At 42.7% G+C, this 21,837-nt stretch overlaps 1 protein-coding gene across 1 annotated transcript; it reads right to left on the bottom strand.

Annotated features, from left to right (window-relative positions):
- Positions 1-3,801: 3,801 nt before the first annotated feature.
- KICS2 (KICSTOR subunit 2) lies at positions 3,802-21,246 on the bottom strand. The gene is made up of 3 exons (XM_077833468.1): positions 20,919-21,246; positions 14,089-14,377; positions 3,802-5,175 (listed from the first exon to the last, which is right to left on the bottom strand). Exons 1-3 carry the CDS (start codon positions 21,151-21,153, stop codon positions 4,359-4,361), a joined length of 1,341 nt encoding a protein of 446 aa, XP_077689594.1. The 5' UTR covers positions 21,154-21,246; the 3' UTR covers positions 3,802-4,358.
- Between the last annotated feature and the right edge of the window lie 591 nt (positions 21,247-21,837).

Below are 21,837 nucleotides of genomic sequence, written 5' to 3'. Positions count from 1 at the left end.
GTGCAGCTTTTTATTGACAACCCAACAGTACATATTACACAAAGGGGTGATAGAATTTGTATATGTCACTTAGCATGTAAGCTCTTCAAAACTGGAACCAGGCCTAATTAGTGTCTGTATGGGGCCTAGCACATTTTGGGACATTTAATTAATACATTCCCACCCAAAAAATTGCTTTTAGATATAACTTTTCTCCCACAATTCTTTGGTCTATAGATCTGCCCGCTATCACACACCAGGCAGACTCGACCCCTGCCTGCCCTGAGGGACATGGCACTGGGTGGCCAGCAGTCTTGCCCCCCTTCCATCTGTCTTGTATGACAGCTCCTGGCCCAGGGCAGATTCCTCCATGGACTCTCCAGTGCCCCCTTGGGTGCTGCCCAGGGGTACCGATGCCCATGGGGGGCGAACATGTGTGCAATGCTCCCCCCAGGGCCGGGGGCTCCACTGTAATAAATGTTCATTTTTTCTTTTGTAAAAAAAAAAAAACAAACAAACCACCAACTCGATCACGTTGCTCTTGTACACCACTGCCTCAACTCCTTGTCTGCAGAAGTCTCCAGTCATCTCCTAACCCTCGGGCCTAAAAAGTCTCTGCTCTCCCCATTCTACTAATTTAAGGCCTTGATCTACAACGACAACCCTACAGGCAGATGCTGGCACTCAAACAGAGCCCCACAAGTGTCTGCCTATACAGTTCTCCTTGCAGAATCCAAACCTAAAGCTTGCATAGCACAGTGAAAAGTTCTCTATGTGCCAACAATTAAGCATTACGTGCCAAATACTGCAAAATTGGAACTCCAAAATTCAGGGCAGTTCAGAGCTGGGGCTCTGGTTTAGCATATTAAAACAGGGAAGGGTCCAATGCTAAGTTCAGAATTAGACTTCACTAAAGTACTGTAGTGTTGAATTACATTTATGTGCAGGAATTCAGCATTATTTGGAAGAAACTATATCCAACACCATCATTTTAAAAGATTTTCTCCTGTTAGAAGTGGCGGGGAGGGGAAAGGAGGGGTGTTGTCAGTAATCCACAGATATTTGAAATTTTGCTCCAATACTATAGTTTCTATTTTCCTGTCCCCCTGAGCACTGATTACATTTATGAAACCAAACAACTATGCTACACTGATAGGGATATATTTCATCTACAGTATATATTATTTCACTGTGTTTCTATTAAAAATCATTATTGTTGTTCTGTTTTACTATAACACTGAAGAAATTTGACACAGAAATCCATCTTCCAGATTTACTTCTCCAGCATAGCAGCCTGTATGACACAAGTGTCCATGCAATTGAAGTTTGTTTGCACATCCTGCTGTTCATGTGCATCAGCATATCATACACTGCTCTAGAAAACATGTGTTCATTTACTCGCAGAAGCTAAACGGCTGCTGTGAATGAGTAAGTATGTTATGTACCAGTTAACATTTTAACACTTAAAACGTACATACTGGTTTTTTTTAGTATATTCATAATTTGTAGCACCACTATAGTCTCAACACCCTGGACAGAAATTCCTTCCCCTAGACAGCAGGAATCCACCCCAAGCCAACCCATCCCTCCCCCAGACATCACCCAGCTTCTAATTTTCTTTGAATCCCTGATACCACAACCATACAATGCTTCTCTCAAAGCTCTACACCAGTGTTTCCCAAACTTGGGACACCGCTTGTTCAGGGAAAGCCCCTGGCCGGCCGGGCTGGTTTGTTTACCTGCCGCGTCCACAAGTTCAGCCAATGGCGGCTCCCACTGGCTGCGGTTTGCTGCTTCAGGCCAATGGGGGCTGCGGGAAGCAGTGACCGGTACGTCCCTTGGCACACGCCGCTTCTCACAGCCCCCATTGGCCTGAAGCAGTGAACCGTGGCCAGTGGGAGGCACGATCAGCCGAACCTGCGGACGCGGAAGGTAAACAAACCGTCCCGGCCTGCCAGGGGCTTTCCCTGAAGAAGCAGCATCCCAAGTTTGGGAAACACTGCTCTACACAATTTCTACTTACAGGCCCTATCCAATCCCGCCTCTCCTCCAACCCACATATCCAATGTCCCCCCCAGCTTGACCTCCCAGGCCACATACAATTCTCCCTCGCTCTCCTCAGCAAAGCCCCACAAATTTACCCCACTCCTCCTCTGGCAAACACCTATGCTCCTCACAGCAGCCAACACACCAGCCCCACTCAACTCCACCCTACCCCTCTTGCTCCAGCTAAATCTGCAGCAGCTCTTACCTTCTTACCTCTTACTTTCTCAGCTAGATGGGCAATATGTTGAAGCATTTACAATAGAAGCATGGCATTTGGATATAATTCTAATGAAGTTTGGACGGCTCTATTTAACATTTTATAGGGAAGCAAATCACACTGTATATTTTTTCCTCAATATATGAATTGAACTGCCATGGAAGCTAAGAAAAATTATATATGCATCAAGGGGGAAAGGTAAGTGCTCTATCCTTCCAAAGAAAAAATGAAAAACTTCATATGCTCTTTAGATTTTCTGTAGTTGCTTTCACTATGCTTGCTATATGAGGTTGGAATTGTGCAAGACTTAATGGAACAGGACAATCAAAATTTTGGCTTAAATGACCTACTTTACATATAAAGTAAACCTGATGATGTGCTTATTACACCTGCTTACCACCTATGATGTGCATCCATTAAGGTTCAACCTTACCCACCTCACACTTTACTCCATGATTAGTCCCACTTGATTTCCAGTGAAAGTGCTTGTGGAGTAAGGTACTGATCATACAAGAGATAGAATCACCCATTATTAGGCAGCCACAAGTACAGAAATGATTTTTTAAAAATAATAATTGGACAGGAAATAGAGAGCACTCGTCTAGCACAATGACTTTAAAAAGTTGAGAGGGGAACTGTGTTTTTTTAAACTTAAAAAAAAGTAAAGTGGGAGGGAGACATTTCAAAACTCCATAACTGCACTGCAAGTGTTGCAGAAGTCCTTAGATCCTAGTACTAAAACAGATTTCACCTTCCTCTGTAGCATGGGGCATGGGTCACTTGCTGGAGGATTCTCTGCTCCTTGAAGTCTTTAAACCACGATTTGACAACTTCAATAGCTCAGACATAAGTGAGAGGTTTTTTGCAGGAGTGGGTGGGTGAGATTCTGTAGCCTGCATTGTGCAGGAGGTCGGACTAGATGATCATAATGGTCCCTTCTGACCTTAGTATCTATGAATATGGCTTTTATCTTAACTGGAAAGTTATTCAAAAATGTTAGTAATGATATCTGAACAGAAAGCAAAACTGAAGCTGCACTAAAGAAAAAATAGCTATGAAAACCAATAGTACAGCTTTATTCTAATTGTAAGAGGGTAAATTCATGACTTTTTTAGTTTTTGGTTTGGATTTCACTATTACATTGTCATCAGAAAGGCAAATAGACGAAGGAAATATAAGGGCTTTGTTATTTTTCCACAGGATTATTTCAAAATACCTGCTAGCACAAAGTATCGGCACAAATTGAAGCTACTATCTTCAATTTCATTCCATAAGCAGAAATTTAAAACACAGTATCCTGTAGTTTTGACATTACCAATTAACTTTATACGTTATAATCATGTGGACATTGCCAATATTGTGAACTATAAAGTGTGCAGATTATCCATAATTCTACACGATATAGAAGCAAAAAAGTCAAAGCTGCAGCACAAGCATAGAGTGCAATCTCTCCCTACTTCAGTGGGGATTTAAAAGTGAGTGTCAAAGAAATGTCTCATTACTAAGACTTATTTTTCAAGTTTTTGTATAGTGACATACTAGTTACCAAAATAAGAGTACATTTTATGACGTATTAACTTTATTGCAGTTGTTTGCTTGAAGATCTGCAAGTTTCCAATAATTCCCAATGAGTATCATTGTTAAGAAACAAGATTCCATTATAGTTCCTGATGGTTAGTAAAACAGCAGTGTGTTCTGAAAAGACAACTTAATCATTCTAACCATGTTTTCAATAAATTCTGCATAAGTTATAGTCAGTGATCAGCATAATATAAAGTGCATACATTCCACTTAGTTAAGGACAAAATGTCATGGACTGAAAAATATTAATTCATATTATCAATACAGCACCATGCAAAAAAAGCTACCTGGGCCATTTTGGTGCACCACAGCTAAGTCATCCCCATGTGTACAGCCTACAAAATTCTTTCTATATTTTTATTCAAATAAAATTTAGCTTTAGTTTTCTTTAGCTAAAAAAGCATTCACAAATATTAAAATAATGGTTCCTTTTTAAACAAACTCTGAGAATTGTGAATGAATGTACTCCTTGAAAGCTATATTTATTTTTTCCAGTCTAATGTATGGCCTTGCAATCTGTAACTCAGTATTTATTTTATCCTTTGGATCCCGGCTTTAGGCCTGCAAAAGCTTTGGAGTTCTTGAGGGAATGTGAGATTTCATTTAGAAAAGAGATGAAATGTGAGTCCCTCTCTGATTTTTTAGCCTCAAAAATAACTACAATGGTAAAATGAGGTTCAGGGCGTGTCAGAAAGTATGTGCTTTGGACTTTGTCATCATAGAAGTGAACAACCTTGTCCAAACTGTTGAGGTCAGAGGTTCTGTCAGTCATAATCATGATTACATTGGGCCAGTGCATTACAGGCCTGTCACTGGGCAAAGAGACCACAGCTGGGTATTGATCCACCCCCTTTGGGGCTTCCCTGTAAGAGTGGGGATGATGGTAGCCATGTCCCTGGAAGCTCTCTGACCCACGGTTGTCAAAGATAAGAGAAACATTAACAGCGTCATATTTCCTGATGAAGCTGGAAATTTTCCCAAAATAATCAGGGTTAGTTTTAGCAGTTAATGTTTTCATTTCGGATGCAGTTGTTTGTCGACTGAGGGCCTCATGAAAGTAAAAGCTAAACTTGGCAAGGAGAATGTTTTTGAGTTTCAGCAACCAGAGGAAAAGGTGTGGTGGTTGTACAGCCTTCTGAGACTGCCCTCCAAACAGATGTTTCTTGGTCTCCCGCTGTTTCTCAAAAATTTGTCCCCACGTCTGCAGCTTTGTGTGAGCGCTGTGCAAGTTCACTAGGGATGGGAGGAACTTCCACTCTGAGATCTGAGCCTGAGCCTTTAAAAGATGTGCAAGCACATCCACTTCCAGCTGGAAGCTGCTTTCAAGAGGACTGAGGATTGGATGGTGAAATCTAGAAAACAAAACATTTTTAAAAGTGTGATGGATGTTGCACATGACAACAAAAGTGTTATATTCACTAGTACACCAACTTGCCGGCAAAGCATCATTGAAAGTCAAAGTGTTGGCAGAAGAATTCTATGTTGATTAATTTAAAAAGCATTACTTTTAACATTGTTTTTGCATAAATATTTTAAATTAAAAATGTAGCATCTCTTCATACCTGATAAAAGAAAGAATTTGATAAGTTCCAACGCGATAAGTTCCAAAACCAATGCCACCTCCCTTTCCAATCACTAGAATGCTGAACTTTTTTAAAAAAACCCTGCTAGTTATTTTAATATTACGTAACTACTGGCAGTAAGACACTTTTTGATGGTTATGGACCAGTTACCAGACATCTTTATCAAAGCAACTAACACACCCAAAATTGAACGATCATTGTCCAACTAGGTTTCCTCATAGTCCCTTGTTTCCTCATAATGAAATGGGAGCAGCAGGGGCTGAATAGGGAGAATTGGTAAATAAAACCGTAATTTTATCTGCTGCCAAACCTGCTCTCAAACTTTAAATCACAACAGCTGAGGGGCAAGATCTGATGGAGGTCTGGCCAACATCACACTGGAGCTGCTATCATAGCTGAATCCATCAGACACCAGAAAATTGAGGACAAGATCATCCCTTCACTTGTACAACAGAAGTTGAAGGGGGGGGGGGGGAACCACACAAAAAAACCCAGCTCTTACGTCTGAGTGCCTGTCATAAATATAAAGGGAAGGGTAAACCCCTTTAAAATCCCTCCTGGCCAGAGGAAAAATCCTCTCACCTGTAAAGGGTTAAGAAGCTAAAGATAACCTCACTGGCACCTGACCAAAATGACCAATGAGGGGACAAGATACTTTCAAAAGTTGGGAGGAGGGAGAGAAACAAAGGGTCTGTGTCTCTCTGTCGGTATGCTGCTTTGCCGGGGATAGAACAGGAATGGAGTCTTAGAACTTTTAGTAAGTAATCTAGCTAGGTATGCGTTAGATTATGATTTCTTTAAATGGCTGAGAAAAGAATTGTGCTGAATAGAATGACTATTTCTGTCTGTGTGTCTTTTTTGTAACTTAAGGTTTTGCCTAGAGGGATTCTATTTGTGCTGGAAATGGCCCACCTTGATTATCATGCACATTGTAGGGAGAGTGGTCACTTTGGATAAGCTATTACCAGCAGGAGAGTGAGTTTGTGTGTGTGGTTTTTGGAGAGGGGTGAGAGAACCTGGATTTGTGCAGGAAATGGCCCACCTTGATTATCATACACATTGTGAAGAGAGTGATCACTTTGGATGGGCTATTACCAGCAGGAGAGTGAGAAAACCTGGATTTGTGCTGGAAATGGCCTAACCTGATGATCACTTTAGATAAGCTATTACCAGCAGGACAGTGGGGTGGGAGGAGGTATTGTTTCATATTCTCTGTGTATATACAAAGTCTGCTGCAGTTTCCACGGTATGCATCCGATGAAGTGAGCTGTAGCTCACGAAAGCTCATGCTCAAATAAATTGGTTAGTCTCTAAGGTGCCACAAGTACTCCTTTTCTGTTTTGAATCTAATTACCCTGTAAGGTACCTACCATCCTGATTTTACAGGGGTGATTCCTTTACTCCTATTTACTTCTATTTCTATTAAAAGTCTTCTTGTAAGAAAACTGAATGCTTTTTCATTGTTCTCAGATCCAAGGGTTTGGGTCTGTGGTCACCTATGCAAATTGGTGAGGATTTTTACCAAACCTTTCCCAGGAAGTGGGGGTGCAAGGGTTGGGAGGATTTTGGGGGGAAAGACGTGTCCAAACTTCGTTTCCCAGTAAACCCAGTTAGAGTTTGGTGGTGGCAGTGGTTATTCCAAGGACAAAAGATAAAATTAATTTGTACCTTGGGGAAGTTTTAACCTAAGCTGGTAAAAGTAAGCTTAGGAGGTTTTCATGCAGGTCCCCACATCTGTACCCTAGAGTTCAGAGTGGGGGAGGAACCTTGACAGTGCCATTATGTGTTTTATGCACAATAGGGATCCTGCCATGTCAGAGCAGGCCTGGGTGAGATGGGACACAGGAAATTAGAGAATTTCTTCATCTCCCTTTTCTTAATTTAACTTGAACTTTTAATATGCCTCTTATTTAGAGGAAGCAGAGCAGCTCCACGTTCTTGAGTGTGTGACATGTACAGAAACTCAGTTTCCAGTCAAGTAACAAACATGTATGTTTGGAACTTACTTTAGCTAGAAGGGGAAACTCATGTATTATAGAATATCCCTTCAAAAACATTATAGCCATATGTGCAAAATCTGTGACTGGTCCTACAGGCACTGCAAAAGAATTCCAGCCATCACTGGATTTGCTCCTAAGCAGATATCTCCTCCAAACTGAGCACTTAAATCCTCATTTTGAATAGGTACAATGTTTACAGGCAATTGTCCTATTCAAAAGCAAATCTCAAATTACCACAGGAAGTTTCTCATCAGGAGTCTATCTATCCAAGATGGTATGCATCAGTTGTTCTGATGGAATTTCCCAATCCATCATGACCACTGATGGTGCTGCAAGAGTCCTAAGGCAGCAAAAAGGAGTACTTGTGGCACCTTGGAGACTAACCAATTTGAGCATAAGTTTTCGTGAGCTACAGCTCACTTCATCAGATGCATACTGTGGCTTTCCACAGTATGCATCCGACGAAGCGAGCTGTAGCTCACGAAAGCTTATGCTCAAATAAATTGGTTAGTCTCTAAGATGCCACAAGTACTCCTTTTCTTTTTGCGAATACAGACTAGCACGGCTGTTACTAAGGCAGCAAGTTTCAGAGTAACAGCCGTGTTAGTCTGTATTCGCAAAAAGAAAAGGAGTACTTGTGGCACCTTAGAGTGAGCTGTAGCTCACGAAAGCTCATGCTCAAATAAATTGGTTAGTCTCTAAGGTACCACAAGTACTCCTTTTCTTTTTGCTAAGGCAGCGATACTAGCAGAGTACACCACTATATCTTCACTGATACAGTAATGTGATCTTGGTTTTGAATCAAGATGGAAATTGCATATAAGATCTAATATACTGTACCATATCATATAAAAGGTGTTGTGCTGTCACACAGAAATTGTTTTACTGGATCAGACCAGTGGCCTCACTGGTGTGATATTCTCTCTCTGATGGTAGCCAGTACCAGATACTTCAGAGGAAGTTGCAAGAAATCCCTAATTGGAAATTATTGAAAAAAACTACCCACATGGAAAGTTTTTTCCTAACCTCTCAAAATAAGTGGTTAGTTTATATCCTGAAGCATAAGTGTTTATATGCTTTCTAAAATAAAAAATAAATTTAGTTCTATCTAATGAAAGTGAGAGAGAACTCATTTCTCTCTCCCTGTTATAATAACTAACAAAAGGGGGACATGGGTGTGTCCCCCTTGTTTGCTCCTGTTTGATACATAAAAGTCTGTTTGGTTTGGGTTCTTAATTTTCTTCTGACACGATTAATTCAGAACTTGTCTATCCTGTTTTTCCTGAACAAGGTATAACAGGCTGACTCCTTCAAGTAAGGGCTGAGAATGCTCCCAATTAGTTTTTAAGGGCCACTAAGCAAAAACAGGACAGACAAGATGTAATATTCCTTATATTTTTAAGGGAAAAGAAATTAAAAGGTAGATTTCAGATGACCAGGCCTCATGTAAGTCATCTTAAAACAGCAAAAAAGCACATTTCCCCCACCCCATTTTTTTGGCAGGTATCTAAGGGAAACAGGAACCAGTATAACTCATTTCTCTGGTGCATACGAACATTGACAGTGAGACAAAAACCTGAGAACGGAGTCTGACAGATTATAGAACAGTGTTAAAAGTAGCCATCAGCAGTTGGTTGTGCGGCATTAATACATCCTTTCTAGCTTTCTTTTTTTTTTTTTTGGGGGGGGGGGAATGGGGGAGCAGGAAGAGAAGAGAGTTATTTTGAAAAATCTGGCAGATCACATGATGAACATTGCCCCAAAGATAAATTAGACAATTTACCCAACATTAACGCTTTATATTAACACACATTTTGGCTTTCTACTGCAACAAAGATCCAGGGTTTACTGGCTATTTCAGATGGTGGGGAGCCACAGGTCTATTAGAACAGTTCTCTGAGAAAATGAGCGTGCTGATTAATAAGAATATTCTACCACGTACACAGCATTATGTATTTATTTTCACTGATCTGCTGTCTGTTAGGACAATATTATTTTCGATGCTGTCTATTAAGCGAATTCATTCTTCTGAAACCCTATTTCTTCTAAATAGTCCCAAAATGTGCTATACTTAAACCATCAAGCGTTTGAACACACTTATTATAGCGATACTGACCTATGAAGGGTATTCATCATTAAAAGCAGCTAAAATATTCATGTAAATGCAGTTCTGCCAAGTCTTGTGGATTAACATTATGATATGCAGCTCCCAACTCCCACTTTGCTTCATGCCTCATAGCGATATTTTCATGTCTCACTACACAGCAGGATATGTTAAATGGTTTTAATCCAAAAATACACATCAACCTCGACTAAAAGCTTGAAAGTATGCTGACTGCAGAATAAATGAACAGGTATATACCAAGAACATCTGCTTTAAGTAAGTCTCATAACACAGAAATGTCTTGAGGAAGCATAGCATTGCATAAAATGGACAGGATTTTTACAATATTCTAGTAGAACACTGACACCGTACCTCAAAATACCTTGTACCCACATATTTATCACTGTTATATAGGTTTTACACTAAGTATGGCTTGTAAGGTATCATGAAAAGTCTGTTGAACATTACTATCCTGTTCAATTGTATGTATTACCATTGTATGTGAAGTTAGCTATATGTTAGTTATTGCAATGTGTGTGTTTGGGAGATGCCCACAAGCTAGCTTTTCTATGGCAACAAAGGAGCAACTAACACCCCCAAAACAGATTTACATCAGTACTAGCCAGACATGTATTCATGGCCCATTAAGAAGAATCTACTCTCCCAGTGGATCCCTCCCAGAGACTCCTGAGAGAGCACAGACATGATGGGAGCTGTCTAACCCCTGTGACACAGCAACAATCTTTCCAGCACCAGGAAGAGAGTACAGTAACTCCTCACTTAAAGTCATCCTGGTTAACATTGTTTTGTTATTAGGTTGCTGATCTATTACAGAACATACTCATTTAAAGTCACACAATGTTCCGCTATAAGGTTGTTTGGCTTGCCCCATTCCACTCGCCCAGCATTCCAGATGGGGAGCAGGCAAGCCCCCGATGCTGGGATGCCAAGCAGGCAGAGAGGGACAAGCCCTTGCGCCCCAACCCCGCTCCATGACAAGAGCACCGGGTGCACAGAGAAGGGCAAGCCCCGTGCCCTGACCCCGCTACGCCCCTGCATCAACCAAGCTTCACAATCATCATTTGTGCGTACAGTATTAAATTGTTTAAAATTTAAAACTTACACTGTATATGTATATAATGTCTTTTGTCTGGCAAAAATTCTTTCCCTGGAACCTAACCCCCCCAATTTACATTAATTCTTATAGGGAAATTGGATTCGCTTAACTTTGTTTCACTTAAAGTAGCATTTTTCAGGATCATAACTACAATGTTAAGCAAGGAGTTACTGTTTTAAAATGAGGGGCGATGACATCACCTCTCTCCTCCCCCACCTACTCTGAAGTCAACAAGGATGTTTGGAAGACTGAACTGGGGAGACTGGTCCCAGACTGAGCAGGGAAGTCAGCCTGTGTATTAAGAACCGTGAACTGCTTACAACGTCTAGATGTCACATACAAGGTAATATTTAACTTTTTGCTTTGTAACTGTAAAAAATGTATGCTCTGAAACTGTGAACCCAGCCAGGAGGGATCTACTCTTGCCTAGCAAGAAGGCCTATCAAAACTAAATGGGCCATTGAGGGACATCACAATACAAAGATTTTGTTAATTGCCCCCTAGCAGCCACAAAGAGGCTATCCGCAAAAGGGCTCATCCCCTTAGCTTGAATTCTGGAAGAGGAAAATCAAAGCAGCTGATAATATTTTTCATCTCTGTTTTGCTGTTTGGACTCTTACAGGGCTGGAGCTAAAAAACAGAAGGAGGAATCCTGGCTTAGCTCTAAAAGACATTCAGAGCTGACCGATTACTACAACTCTGTCACCTTTTGGAACCATAGACTAATTCATTTGTGTATATATGCTCGCCCACTTTAACCTTGTAATAACTCCCTTATTTCTTTTCTTAGTTAATAAATCCTTAAACAGTTTATGATAGAATTGGCTTCAAGCATGGTATTTGGAGTGAGATCTAAGGTACAAACTGACCTGGGGTAAGTGACTGGTCTCTTGGGAATGGAAACAATCTGAGTCTTTTCTGATCTTTGGTGTATAGCAACCAACTACCACTAAACCCAGCTTGCCTGGGTAGCAAGAGAGACTGGAATGCCCCAGGGGATTGTCTGAGACTCCATGGTAAGAATACGAGTACTTGTGGCACCTTAGAGACTAACCAATTTATTTGAGCATAAGCTTTCGTGAGCTACAGCTCACTTCATCGGATGCATTGTAGCTCACGAAAGCTTATGCTCAAATAAATTGGTTAGTCTCTAAGGTGCCGCAAGTCCTCCTTTATTTTTGCGAATACAGACTAACACGGCTGTTACTCTGATCCATGGTAAGAATGTTATAGTGCTTCAGGAGTTCACACTTGTTACTGGGTTGGTGAAATCTAATTGCAGAACATACAACCAGTTTGGGGTCTTTGCCCTGCTTCTTGACAGTTTGCCCGGAGGTTGGCACTCATAGTCATGAGCCACTCCAGACAGCATGATACCTTGCTCCATTTTTTATATCCATATACATATTTAAATTTTCCAAGTAAATAAAATGAAGGAAGGAAGGACAGAGAGGTCAGAGGAGATGATCACAGTGGTCCTATCTGGCCTTAAAAATCTACGAATCAAGTTACTAATAACGGCCCAGATTTTGAGATGCAGATGAAGAACATTCACATACTCCCAGGAAGGGGACAAGGAGAAGAGATGGCACAAAGGTGGCTTTATTACACTCCCCCGATTCTGAGATTTCACATTGCTCTAATATATGATAGGGACTGATCAGGTGCAAACTGCCTAAGTCTACACTTGCTGGCAGTAGCCCGCAGAGACTGTTCTGGCAACTGAGGAACACCAGAGTTGAAGGAAGCCCTAGCTACATCCCCTTTTGGCATAGAAGTCACTATGCTGGCTCTATGTCACTTTCGGATTCATCTGTCATAGAGGGAGCCATTTAATCCAGAGCAGGATCTGAGCTATCATCTCTGGCAGCCATCTCAAATCTAAAGAACAGAAAGGATGAAAAAATACATTAAAAAGTTATAAGACTAGTGACAGGGACACGAAATCTATTTTAAAAAGTTTGAAGTTTCCAGGTATTACCCATAATCTCTTTGCCAATTTTGGTCATTTTACATTTCTTAGCATGTTTTGCTCTTCCACTGACTTGTGAAACAGGCTACACAAGTGCTGTCAAGCATACAGCATAAACCAAATGGAAACAGATCTTTTTCTCCCATCTTAGATAATGATTTTTGCATTAAGAGGGAAAAGTTTCTGAAACATGCAATTTTTAAAGTGCATTGTTTAAGTGCCTTTAATGTTCTAAGCTTCTAGCAGTTCCAAAGTGATTCTGCCTATGTTTCTTACACTATGTTATTAGTGTCCTTTTTACCTAACCACTTGCACTGGTAGCCAACAAGAGCTGAGTCTGCAGAAATTACTTTGAAATGGTAAATTATTAAACTGGAGTGCCTAGATTTGGAATGTTTTAAAGCAGCACTGAAAATTATGTTGATTCTTCCTAAAGCATGTGTAGGTTTAAAATCTAGTTTAGCTTCCATACATAGGAACCCCTCAAATGTATTTCTGCTGAGAATGTGATTGTTAACTAAAAGAGAAAGTAAACTGAACATTTTTCGTTAGCTTTCAAAGACTGTCTACAACAGCTGACCATTTTAAAACAATTATCATTGTTTTATTCTATATATTAAGTCATCCTCTTTTCAATTTTATCCCACAGTACATTTCAAAATCACTATTAGTGGAACGGCATCTATATTTTAGATGACTAAGAAACAGCCTCTCTTTGTATGGACCTTTGTGTCAGCTGCAATCAGGTTGGGAGCTCCTGCTATCGTTCATAAATTTGATCATCTACAGTTTGCAACTAGATGGCATACTGAAACTCTGGCACTTGCTGTCCTGTTGGTTCAATAAATCTCAAGTTGATTTACTTCAGGGTATGGTGTAAAGCCTTTCCAGAGAGGCAACAATGGTATTCATAAAGAAATATATCCTGGAGTGAGATTTTAATTTACCTGTAGATAAACTACACATTATTTTAATCTCTACATATGCTTCTGGAGACTAGGTGATGGGCACATTATCCAGTGTGAAAACAAAACTGCTCAGATGCAACTATTTGTATTTTATTTCTACACTAATTCCATGTTCATCCTCATACACTTAGGTCCACTTTGAATTTAACATAAATTTTCCACATGAAACCCTGCTGCTGCAAAACTCCCTTCTCTGCCTATAATTAACACAACTCTTCCTATTTGCCAAGTGCAGGAAATGATTGAAAAGACAATTCTGTGACCATGATGAGCTAAACTATCTTAGTATTTTCTTGCAAGAAGGGTCATGTTTTGAGTACTGGAGAAATGCTGTGTTACTCATGTCACATTTGTTTAATGCATGAACTCAGGTGGAGGACTGTGCTGCTTAACAAAAGCATAGGACAGCAAAATTATTATACCTGCTGGAGAAGACTTGCTTAGGCCTCATCCTTATTTACAGTACTGCAGAGAACATCATGACACATCTGAGTATTTAATCCTAACAAACAGGAACTCACCTTGAGCTGTATTTCTTTAGGATTGATTCCAAAATGTTTACCAGTTCCTCAGAGTTAATGAACTTTTGGGTGCTGAGCGTGAACATTTTTTCATAGAAGTCAGCAATTTCCATCCGAGCCTGAACAAAAAAACAGAGCTGTTCAGACAGGTGAGAAAGCAGCTCTTCCAAGTGAGGAGCTGTTCCTCCTAGTGCATTGCGACCTGTCGCCACCACCTTCTTCAGCTCATTGTGCAGAGATGTGTAGATGGTTCGGATGGAGTCCTTTCGGCTGAAGAATGACTGACCACCTGTTCAGATAAATACGAATGTATTACCAAAACCCAGCGATGGCAAAGATAGATAACAATACTGGAAAATGGTGAACATCCATGCTTCCTTTCAGCTAGGTGCTCCTAAATGTCTACATTAAGACACTTCACTGCGGTATTTTTCCACTCACAGAATACCTCTCAGATAAGTACACTGGGAATAAGCATTTGCATAGGCACTACAGTAATTTTGTTCAGTGACTGGCACAATTCATGCTTGTTGCAATTCATTTTTCAACAAGGGACTGGGTATAAGACTTCCCTCTCTGCCTGCCTCCCTCCCACCCATCTCCAATTTTCAGGAAAGTCACAATATAAATATGTTAGGAAGGCTAGGTGAGAATTTATCAGTTGTGACCTGGAAACACTCCTTCCTCCGGAGACTAGACACACGAGTCATGATGCAATTTTAATAATGTATGATACTATTAATAACACTAGACCTTTTAATGTGACAATGCTCTTTAAAACACAAAACATTTAAAAGTTGTAAGACAGAACTTAAATGTGAACCATACAATTATGTGTTTACCAAAGGTTTTTCAACTCCCCAAACAACCCAACTGCAAATCAAAATCCCAGAGGAAAACAATACCCACATACTTCAGAGGGCTGCATGGCAGGTTATTCCATAACAAGACAAAACGCAAACAAGTACAACATCTTAAATTATTGAGAACAAGGGGAATGTGGGCTTGTATTTTCTCAACAGCTACTTGACACCACTTGGGATTTAAAAGAACCAACACAGAAAAAATGTAAAGATACTTCATTAGATGCCAGGAACGGACCGCATGAAGGCACCATTTCACTAGCTGTGATTAATAATCTACACTGAAGGCCACCTGTATTATTAAACATATGCATGGATCTGCTGCAGAGGTGTCATTGCTTCATAACTCCATCCTGCAACAAAGGGCAGCTACCCGCATGAATGGAGCAGAAAGAAAATGTGCTATATAGGAATGACAGGATGCTAGGGCCCAAGAGATATCTTGGGGTGAAACAGAGCAAAAAGACTGTTGTCCTACTAAGCTGTGATTCAATCACAAGCCTCCCCTGATGTACTGTTGGATGTCATCATATGCCCACACCAACTACCTTCCCACGATATTTAACCTGTTTCGTAGTAAACTAAAATGTTTTAAAAGGGACCTGCTAAAAGAAAAAATTGCTGTGCCTGTGCTCTTTTTGCTTCTTTATGAGGTAACAAAGGGAGCCTGAAAATTTTGTTAAGCCTTTACTGTTTGATTCTTACATTATAAATTTAGGTCTTATCTACTCTTATCCATTCTATCGTGACTGGACAACTAGTGGAATTAAATGTAGAGTTGAAAGGGGAAGGGATTTTTAGTCCCTTCAGATTCCATGACTTCAGCCAGCCCCTGCTGGGAGCTGCAGGGTCCCCCACCACCCCAGGGGGACCCCTAGAGTTCAGCAGAGGGGGACCCTGGAGCTCCCAGCCCACCCGCGGCTGCCCAGGCTCCTCATTTTATCATGGATATTTTTTAGTAAACGTCATGGACAGGTCACAGGCATTGCCCGTGACCTGTCCCTGAGGTTTACGAAAAATATCCGTGACAAAATCTTAGCCTTACTAATAATCTGTATTTTGGATGCTATGCACACTCCATTATAAAAGATGCTTGTGACCCTTTCTGAAAAACAAACAAACTTAATTTCATTGTTTGCAGCAGGACTGAAATTTGGCAGGCAGCAAGTCCTGAGGCTAGGGAAGCACCTTTTCATTGTCCCATGAAATTCCATTCAGGGTTAGCAGAGAGAGAAACTTTTTTAAATTGTCATTTCCCTTCTGTTGCCAAATTCTTGCTGACAGTTCAAGCAATGTACCACAGCAACAAGGTGAACATGAACGTGCTAAATCTGGGCCCAGGTTGCAATCAAGGCAGAAGTAGAGAATAGACAACTGCAGAATAAATCCTGTGAAAAATATAGTATGTGGTTTTGTAATTAAAGCCTGTCAAAGTACAAGGGGGCCAAAATAAGGTTGCATAAGCAACCTAAACTCTTTCATTTCCTAACTTCAGAGGACTTGATTTTACAATCTAAGAAACATCCTTCCAACATAATAATGTATTACATGCAAAAAACTAAGCAGCAAAAAAAGTGCAGTTTTTTTAAGAAAACAGCAACCAAAAACAAAGAAAAAAACCAGCCTTTGCCAGCTGCTTTTAAGATGCTGCATTACGTTATGAGGGCAGACTCCACCACAGGTCATGTAACATTATGTATAGTGACAGGTTTCAGAGTAACAGCCGTGTTAGTCTGTATTCGCAAAAAGAAAAGGAGTACTTGTGGCACCTTAGAGACTAACGAATTTATTTGAGCATGAGCTTTCGTGAGCTACAGCTCACTTCATCTGATGAAGTGAGCTGTAGCTCACGAAAGCTCATGCTCAAATAAATTCGTTAGTCTCTAAGGTGCCACAAGTACTCCTTTTCTTATTATGTATAGTGACACTGCAAACCTCTCTCTCCTCTTTCACAGGCAGAATTCCAACCATAAATCTGTAGAAAACCTTACTCACTGACTATTTGCATTATTTCCACTTACATCTGCAGCTTGCAATCATGTCAGTTCACTGAACCAGGCAAAAACACCAGAAACTCAGCAGGCTCAACACAGAAGGCAAAAGATTCAACATTCACAGAGCATTTATGCCCCCATGTTGCAGGTGAATCTACTGGGGCTAAAACAATGCCCAGGCAGAACCCCACTGACTTCAATGGAAAAGGAGTACTCGTGGCACCTTAGAGACTAACAAATTTATTTGAGCATAAGCTTTCGTGAGCTACAGCTCACTTCATCTCTATGCAGGGGTCCACTCCTAGGGGATAGATTGCAGGATCAGCACCTTTGTTCCAATCTAATTCATTCTGGGAACAGAAGTCGGGAATTTTAAGTTCACAGAGCGCAAGCCTTAAAATGGAATTCCCTTCATTTTTCAGGCTGAAAGATATGCTAACATGTTAAGGAAAATCCATGTAACAAAGAATATATATTTTAAAAACACTGCTTCAAAGATGAGATTTTATGCTGATATTGAAACAGTTTGACTCAGGACCTCAAGTTTTCAAATACTTTGCAACTGCAAACTTGACAGAGACTTTTTCAAACACCAGAGAAACAAAATGAAAACTCTCGTCTCTGCTGGCCCCCAAAGTCCACAACAAGCCATTTGAACAAATGATACCTGATTATCCAAAGTCAATTTAGCCTGGTGTCTGATGTCAGCAGGTATGACATATTAGCCTGAGTAGTAACAAGTTATCTTGCTTACATTTGAAATTACAAACCTAGGTAACCAAGTTGTGGCACAGGATATGACTGATCAGTTTCTGGACGAAAAAGAATTGTTTTTTTAAAATGCCTCTCACGCACCAACAGTGTTAAAGAGAGTGCCCATGTGCACGTTCAGCCACAAAGCCTAGAACTTTAAAATCTGTTTTATTGTAAAGAAAAATATCAGCAAGGCTAATAGAGTTATTATCCCGTTCTTTTTTAGAGAAACGGACTAGGCTACTTTGGTGGCTGTTAAAGATGGATATCCATCAACTTGAGTTTAAAATATTTGCAGAGCTGGTGTTATGTTTTTAAACACTCCACATTTTAGTGAAAGACGTGATAGTTGTGTGAAACCCAAGGACTGAGCTTACGATTTTTGCACTATTTTAAAACAGCATCATACAGCACTTTCCCCTGGATACGGACAGTGGACAGAATCAGACTACTACATACATCATCACCAAACCAGAATTTGCAGCAAGTTGCACAAAGTTGTATATTTACTTCAGAACTGCAGCACTCCATACCCATGGTTTTCATATTAAAATCTTTAACCCAATCACATTCCTATTATCTCATCCCCCGTATCTCAAATACAGTATTTTAGAAAAAGAATTCCAAAACCAGATTGTGCCTCAAAACTACTTAGGACATTTGTAATTGCAAAAGGTTCTTTTCACATCAAATCCATCTCAGGTAGTCAAAAGTTGCAGGAATCCAAGTGAAAAGCCACCACTGACAACAGCACTAATTTGCATTCTTGTCAGCAGTCTCAAGCAGAGAACTGAATGGGCATGAAATTTTAACTATCTTCTTAAGCCTAAAAGTGGTTTCCCCATCTCATGGTAGGGGCATAATAATGGCAGAGCATGGAGAAACTTTCACTGTTGTTCATGAAATATTTGTTTGTGAATAAATAAGACTGACGACTCTGGGTCCGTCAATTCTGTACTTTCTACAAGCACTAAATTCACTTTTTAAGTAACAGCTTTATAGGAGGACAGAAATTTTTCTTCCTGAAGCTTACATTCCTATTATAAGAGAGAGCGTTTAAAGTCTCTACTTAAATATAAACTGAACTGAAATGTTTCAGGTGCCCTACAGAGTTATAGGACAGATCCTTGGCCTTCAATATGCCCTGTGTGCCACTTCTAGATGTAAAAGGGAAATCAGCTGCCTTCAACAGGCCATCTGGAATGCCCCTACATAAGAGGAAATCACAGCTGGCATAAAATCAGCATAACCAAGCAGAGGGCAGAAGGGTACGGCTAGAGCTTCTTATGTTCCTGCCATCCCCATCTGTGTAACAGCTTTTAGGGGGGCTGTTAGCAGCCTGTGTAAATTAAAGAGCAGCCTCGGGGCTGCTAACTTTAGCCTCTTGGGCAGGAGTAATCATTAATTTTTTGTCAAGGTCCAAATTTCTTGGTCAGGGTATAGTCAAGGTCCAGACTCCAGAGGAAGAGAAAAAATAATGATAAGTAAATAAAGATTTTGGGGTCTGTTCAAAAGCATCTGGTGGTCCAGATTTGACCCACAGTCTGCCTATTGACTACCCCTGCACTAGGACCATGAGTGCAAAGATGACATGAACCCTCTGTCCCACCCCTTTTAGGCACTGCACTGAGAAGTTTGGCCAGACCCATGGCCACAGTACCTAACTGTGGGGATTCTTACACTTTTTGCCCAGTCTCAAAAGCCACACATTGTTAAGTTGCCAAATAGTATAAGGCACAGCAGTTATTCATCAACTCACATGTTTTGCATCTACCTTCATACTATCATATACCCAAGGGTGGCCCTACAGGTGTAACAGGTACCATCTAGCACTGGTTTTTTTGTTTTGTTTTTAAATATATGTATATAAAGCAGCGGGGAGAGGGAGAAGATTAAATCAGGGGTTCTCAAACTTCATTGCACCGCGACCCCCTTCTGACAAAAATTACTACACAACCCCAATAGGGAGGACCGAAGCCTAAGCCCACACAAGCCCCACTGACCTGGGCGGGGAGGCAAAGCTGAAGCCCAAAGGCTTCAGCCCCAGGTTTGGGGGGGCCTGTAACCTGAGTCCCAACATGCAGGGCTGAAACCCTAAGGCTTTGGCCTTGGGTGGTGGGGCACTGGCTTTAGCCCTGGCTCTGTGCCCCAGGAAGTCCAAGCCAGCCTTGGCGACCCCATTAAAATGGGGTCACAACCCTCTTTGGGATCCTGACCCTGAATTTGAGAACTGCTGGATTAGATAATCAAATATTGTGTGTATGAATATAAATGCTTGTAAACTATAACTCTGGAGGCCAAAATCCTAGTAATTGTATAGAACACACTGACTGTGGTCAGAGGTAGTGCAAACTTTCCCCAGTGCACTGCTAGCATGCTCAACTCAGACATTAAGGGGCAACATCTAGCAGGTTACAGAACTGTTCAATCTGAACAACCAGTCAATCCTTGGCCTTGCTGCTGAGACTACACAGGAGGATGTAAATCAGGGGTTCTCAAACTGGGGGTCAGGACCCCACAGGGGGTCATGAGGTTATTACTTGGGGGGGTCATGAGCTATCAGCCTCCACCCCAAACCCTGCCTCCAGAATTTGTAATGGTGTTAGATACATAAAAAAGTATTTTTAATTTATCAGAGGCTTGCTATGTGAAAGGGGTCACCAGTACGAAAGTTTGAGATCCACTGATGTAAGGGATGGCTGTAATTAGGACAGTCAGCTAGAAAGCAACCTGAGACCACTACACTCATTTCACTCAGGCTGCTGAAACGTGGGGTACCTAGATTTGAGCAGTGACTTAGCAGGGAAGGCGTTAGCACCCTGCAGGGCTTGTCCCCAGCAGCCCCAGGACCGCATTCCGAGGCCAGCCAGGGCTCCGAGCCCCCCCTCTCTGCGAGCCGTACGCGGCGCCGGGGATGCTGCTGTCAGTGGCCACAAGCGGCAGCAGCGGACCTTTGCCTCCTCGGGCACCAAGTCCGGCGGCCGGACGTTGAAGGCCGGCCCCGGCTCCCATTCAGCAGCGGCACCGCCCCTCTGCACTGTCCCCCACCAGTACGGCTGGCCGCCCCTGGGGCCCGGTCCCCTCCCTGGGCAGGCCCCCCCCAAAGCCCGGCCCCCAGGGGCGCTGCCAGGCGGGGCCCCCCCAAGCGGCAGGAGGCGGCCGCCAGAGCGTGGGCGCCCGGCGGCCCCCGAGGGCCGCGCGGCCCGAGCCCGGCGGGTACCTAGCTTCTGGCCCAGGAAGGTCATGCTGTGATAGGCCTTCTCGGCGGCGGCCAGGTGCGCCAGCCCGGCCAGCAGGGAGAGCCAGCTGGCTCCCGCGCTCTTGTTGGCCTCCCGCTCCTTCTCCACATTGTCCTTGGCCTTGTCGTACGAGAAGATGCCCAGGTGGGAGAAGAAGGTCTCCAGCACGGCCTGCTCCAGCGGCACCGGGGCGCCCAGCGGGATCGACTCGCCCATGCCGCGCCGCCGGCCGCTTCCAGCTTCCCGCCGGGCACGCGACGAGCCAGGCCACCCCGCACCCGCCCCTTCGCCCGGCACGTGAGCGGGATGGGGCGGGGCGTCGCCGCGCTGACTCCGCCCCTCGTTGGGCATGTGACATGGGGGGGAGGGGAAGTCGCGAGGGCCAAGGCGCGTGCTCCAGGAAAAGCCGGGTGACGTCGGCGGGTAGAAAGCACCTGCACTGCGGTGGGGTTTGGGCGCGGTTGTCTCGGGCGCTGAGCGCGGCGAAGGGCGGCTGGTGGGTGCCCCAGAGAGCGGGGCTGAGCTCGCGGCCCCGCGTTCTCACGGCTCCCCTGCGGCAGGGGCGGGCAGCCTGAGCCTGGTCCCTCGGGCTCTGCGGGGATTGCTCAGGCTCTCGCCGCCTCAGGGACCCCGGCCCCTTCCCTCTGTGCTGCCTCAGGGGTGGACAGAGCGTTTCCTCCTGGGGGAATTGTGCAGAAATTAACCACGTGTGCGCAGAATTTCCTTTCCCCCACAGAAATGGGCTGCAGTGATGGTGGCTTCTGCTAGAGGCCGCTGGACCCTGCAGAGCCCAGCTGGCAAATAGGAGGCTGGGGCGGCCCGGAAGCAGGGGAGGGAACTGGAGGGTTCCCAGCAGTTGCATTTCTCGGCACCCCCTGAAGGAAGGAGGGGGTGGCATTC

The sequence above is a fragment of the Eretmochelys imbricata genome, chromosome 1 (genome assembly GCF_965152235.1).
Source record: "Eretmochelys imbricata isolate rEreImb1 chromosome 1, rEreImb1.hap1, whole genome shotgun sequence".
In the NCBI taxonomy this organism is placed as follows: domain Eukaryota; kingdom Metazoa; phylum Chordata; order Testudines; family Cheloniidae; genus Eretmochelys; species Eretmochelys imbricata.
Note: the sequence above shows the minus strand (reverse complement) of the source record. Positions and strands in the feature narration are given on the sequence as shown.

What these genes read in the sequence shown, in the direction of transcription:
- KICS2 (XM_077833468.1), bottom strand. Translation starts at nt 21,153, where the DNA reads ATGGGCGAGTCGATCCCGCTGGGCGCCCCGGTGCCGCTGGAGCAGGCC. An exon ending in CTTCCTGGGCCAGAAGCTAG is followed by an intron (nt 14,378 to 20,918) that starts GTACCCGCCGGG and finishes TTATCTGAACAG; the next exon opens with GTGGTCAGTCATTCTTCAGC. An exon ending in CTAAAGAAATACAGCTCAAG is followed by an intron (nt 5,176 to 14,088) that starts GTGAGTTCCTGT and finishes TTTGTTTTCTAG; the next exon opens with ATTTCACCATCCAATCCTCA.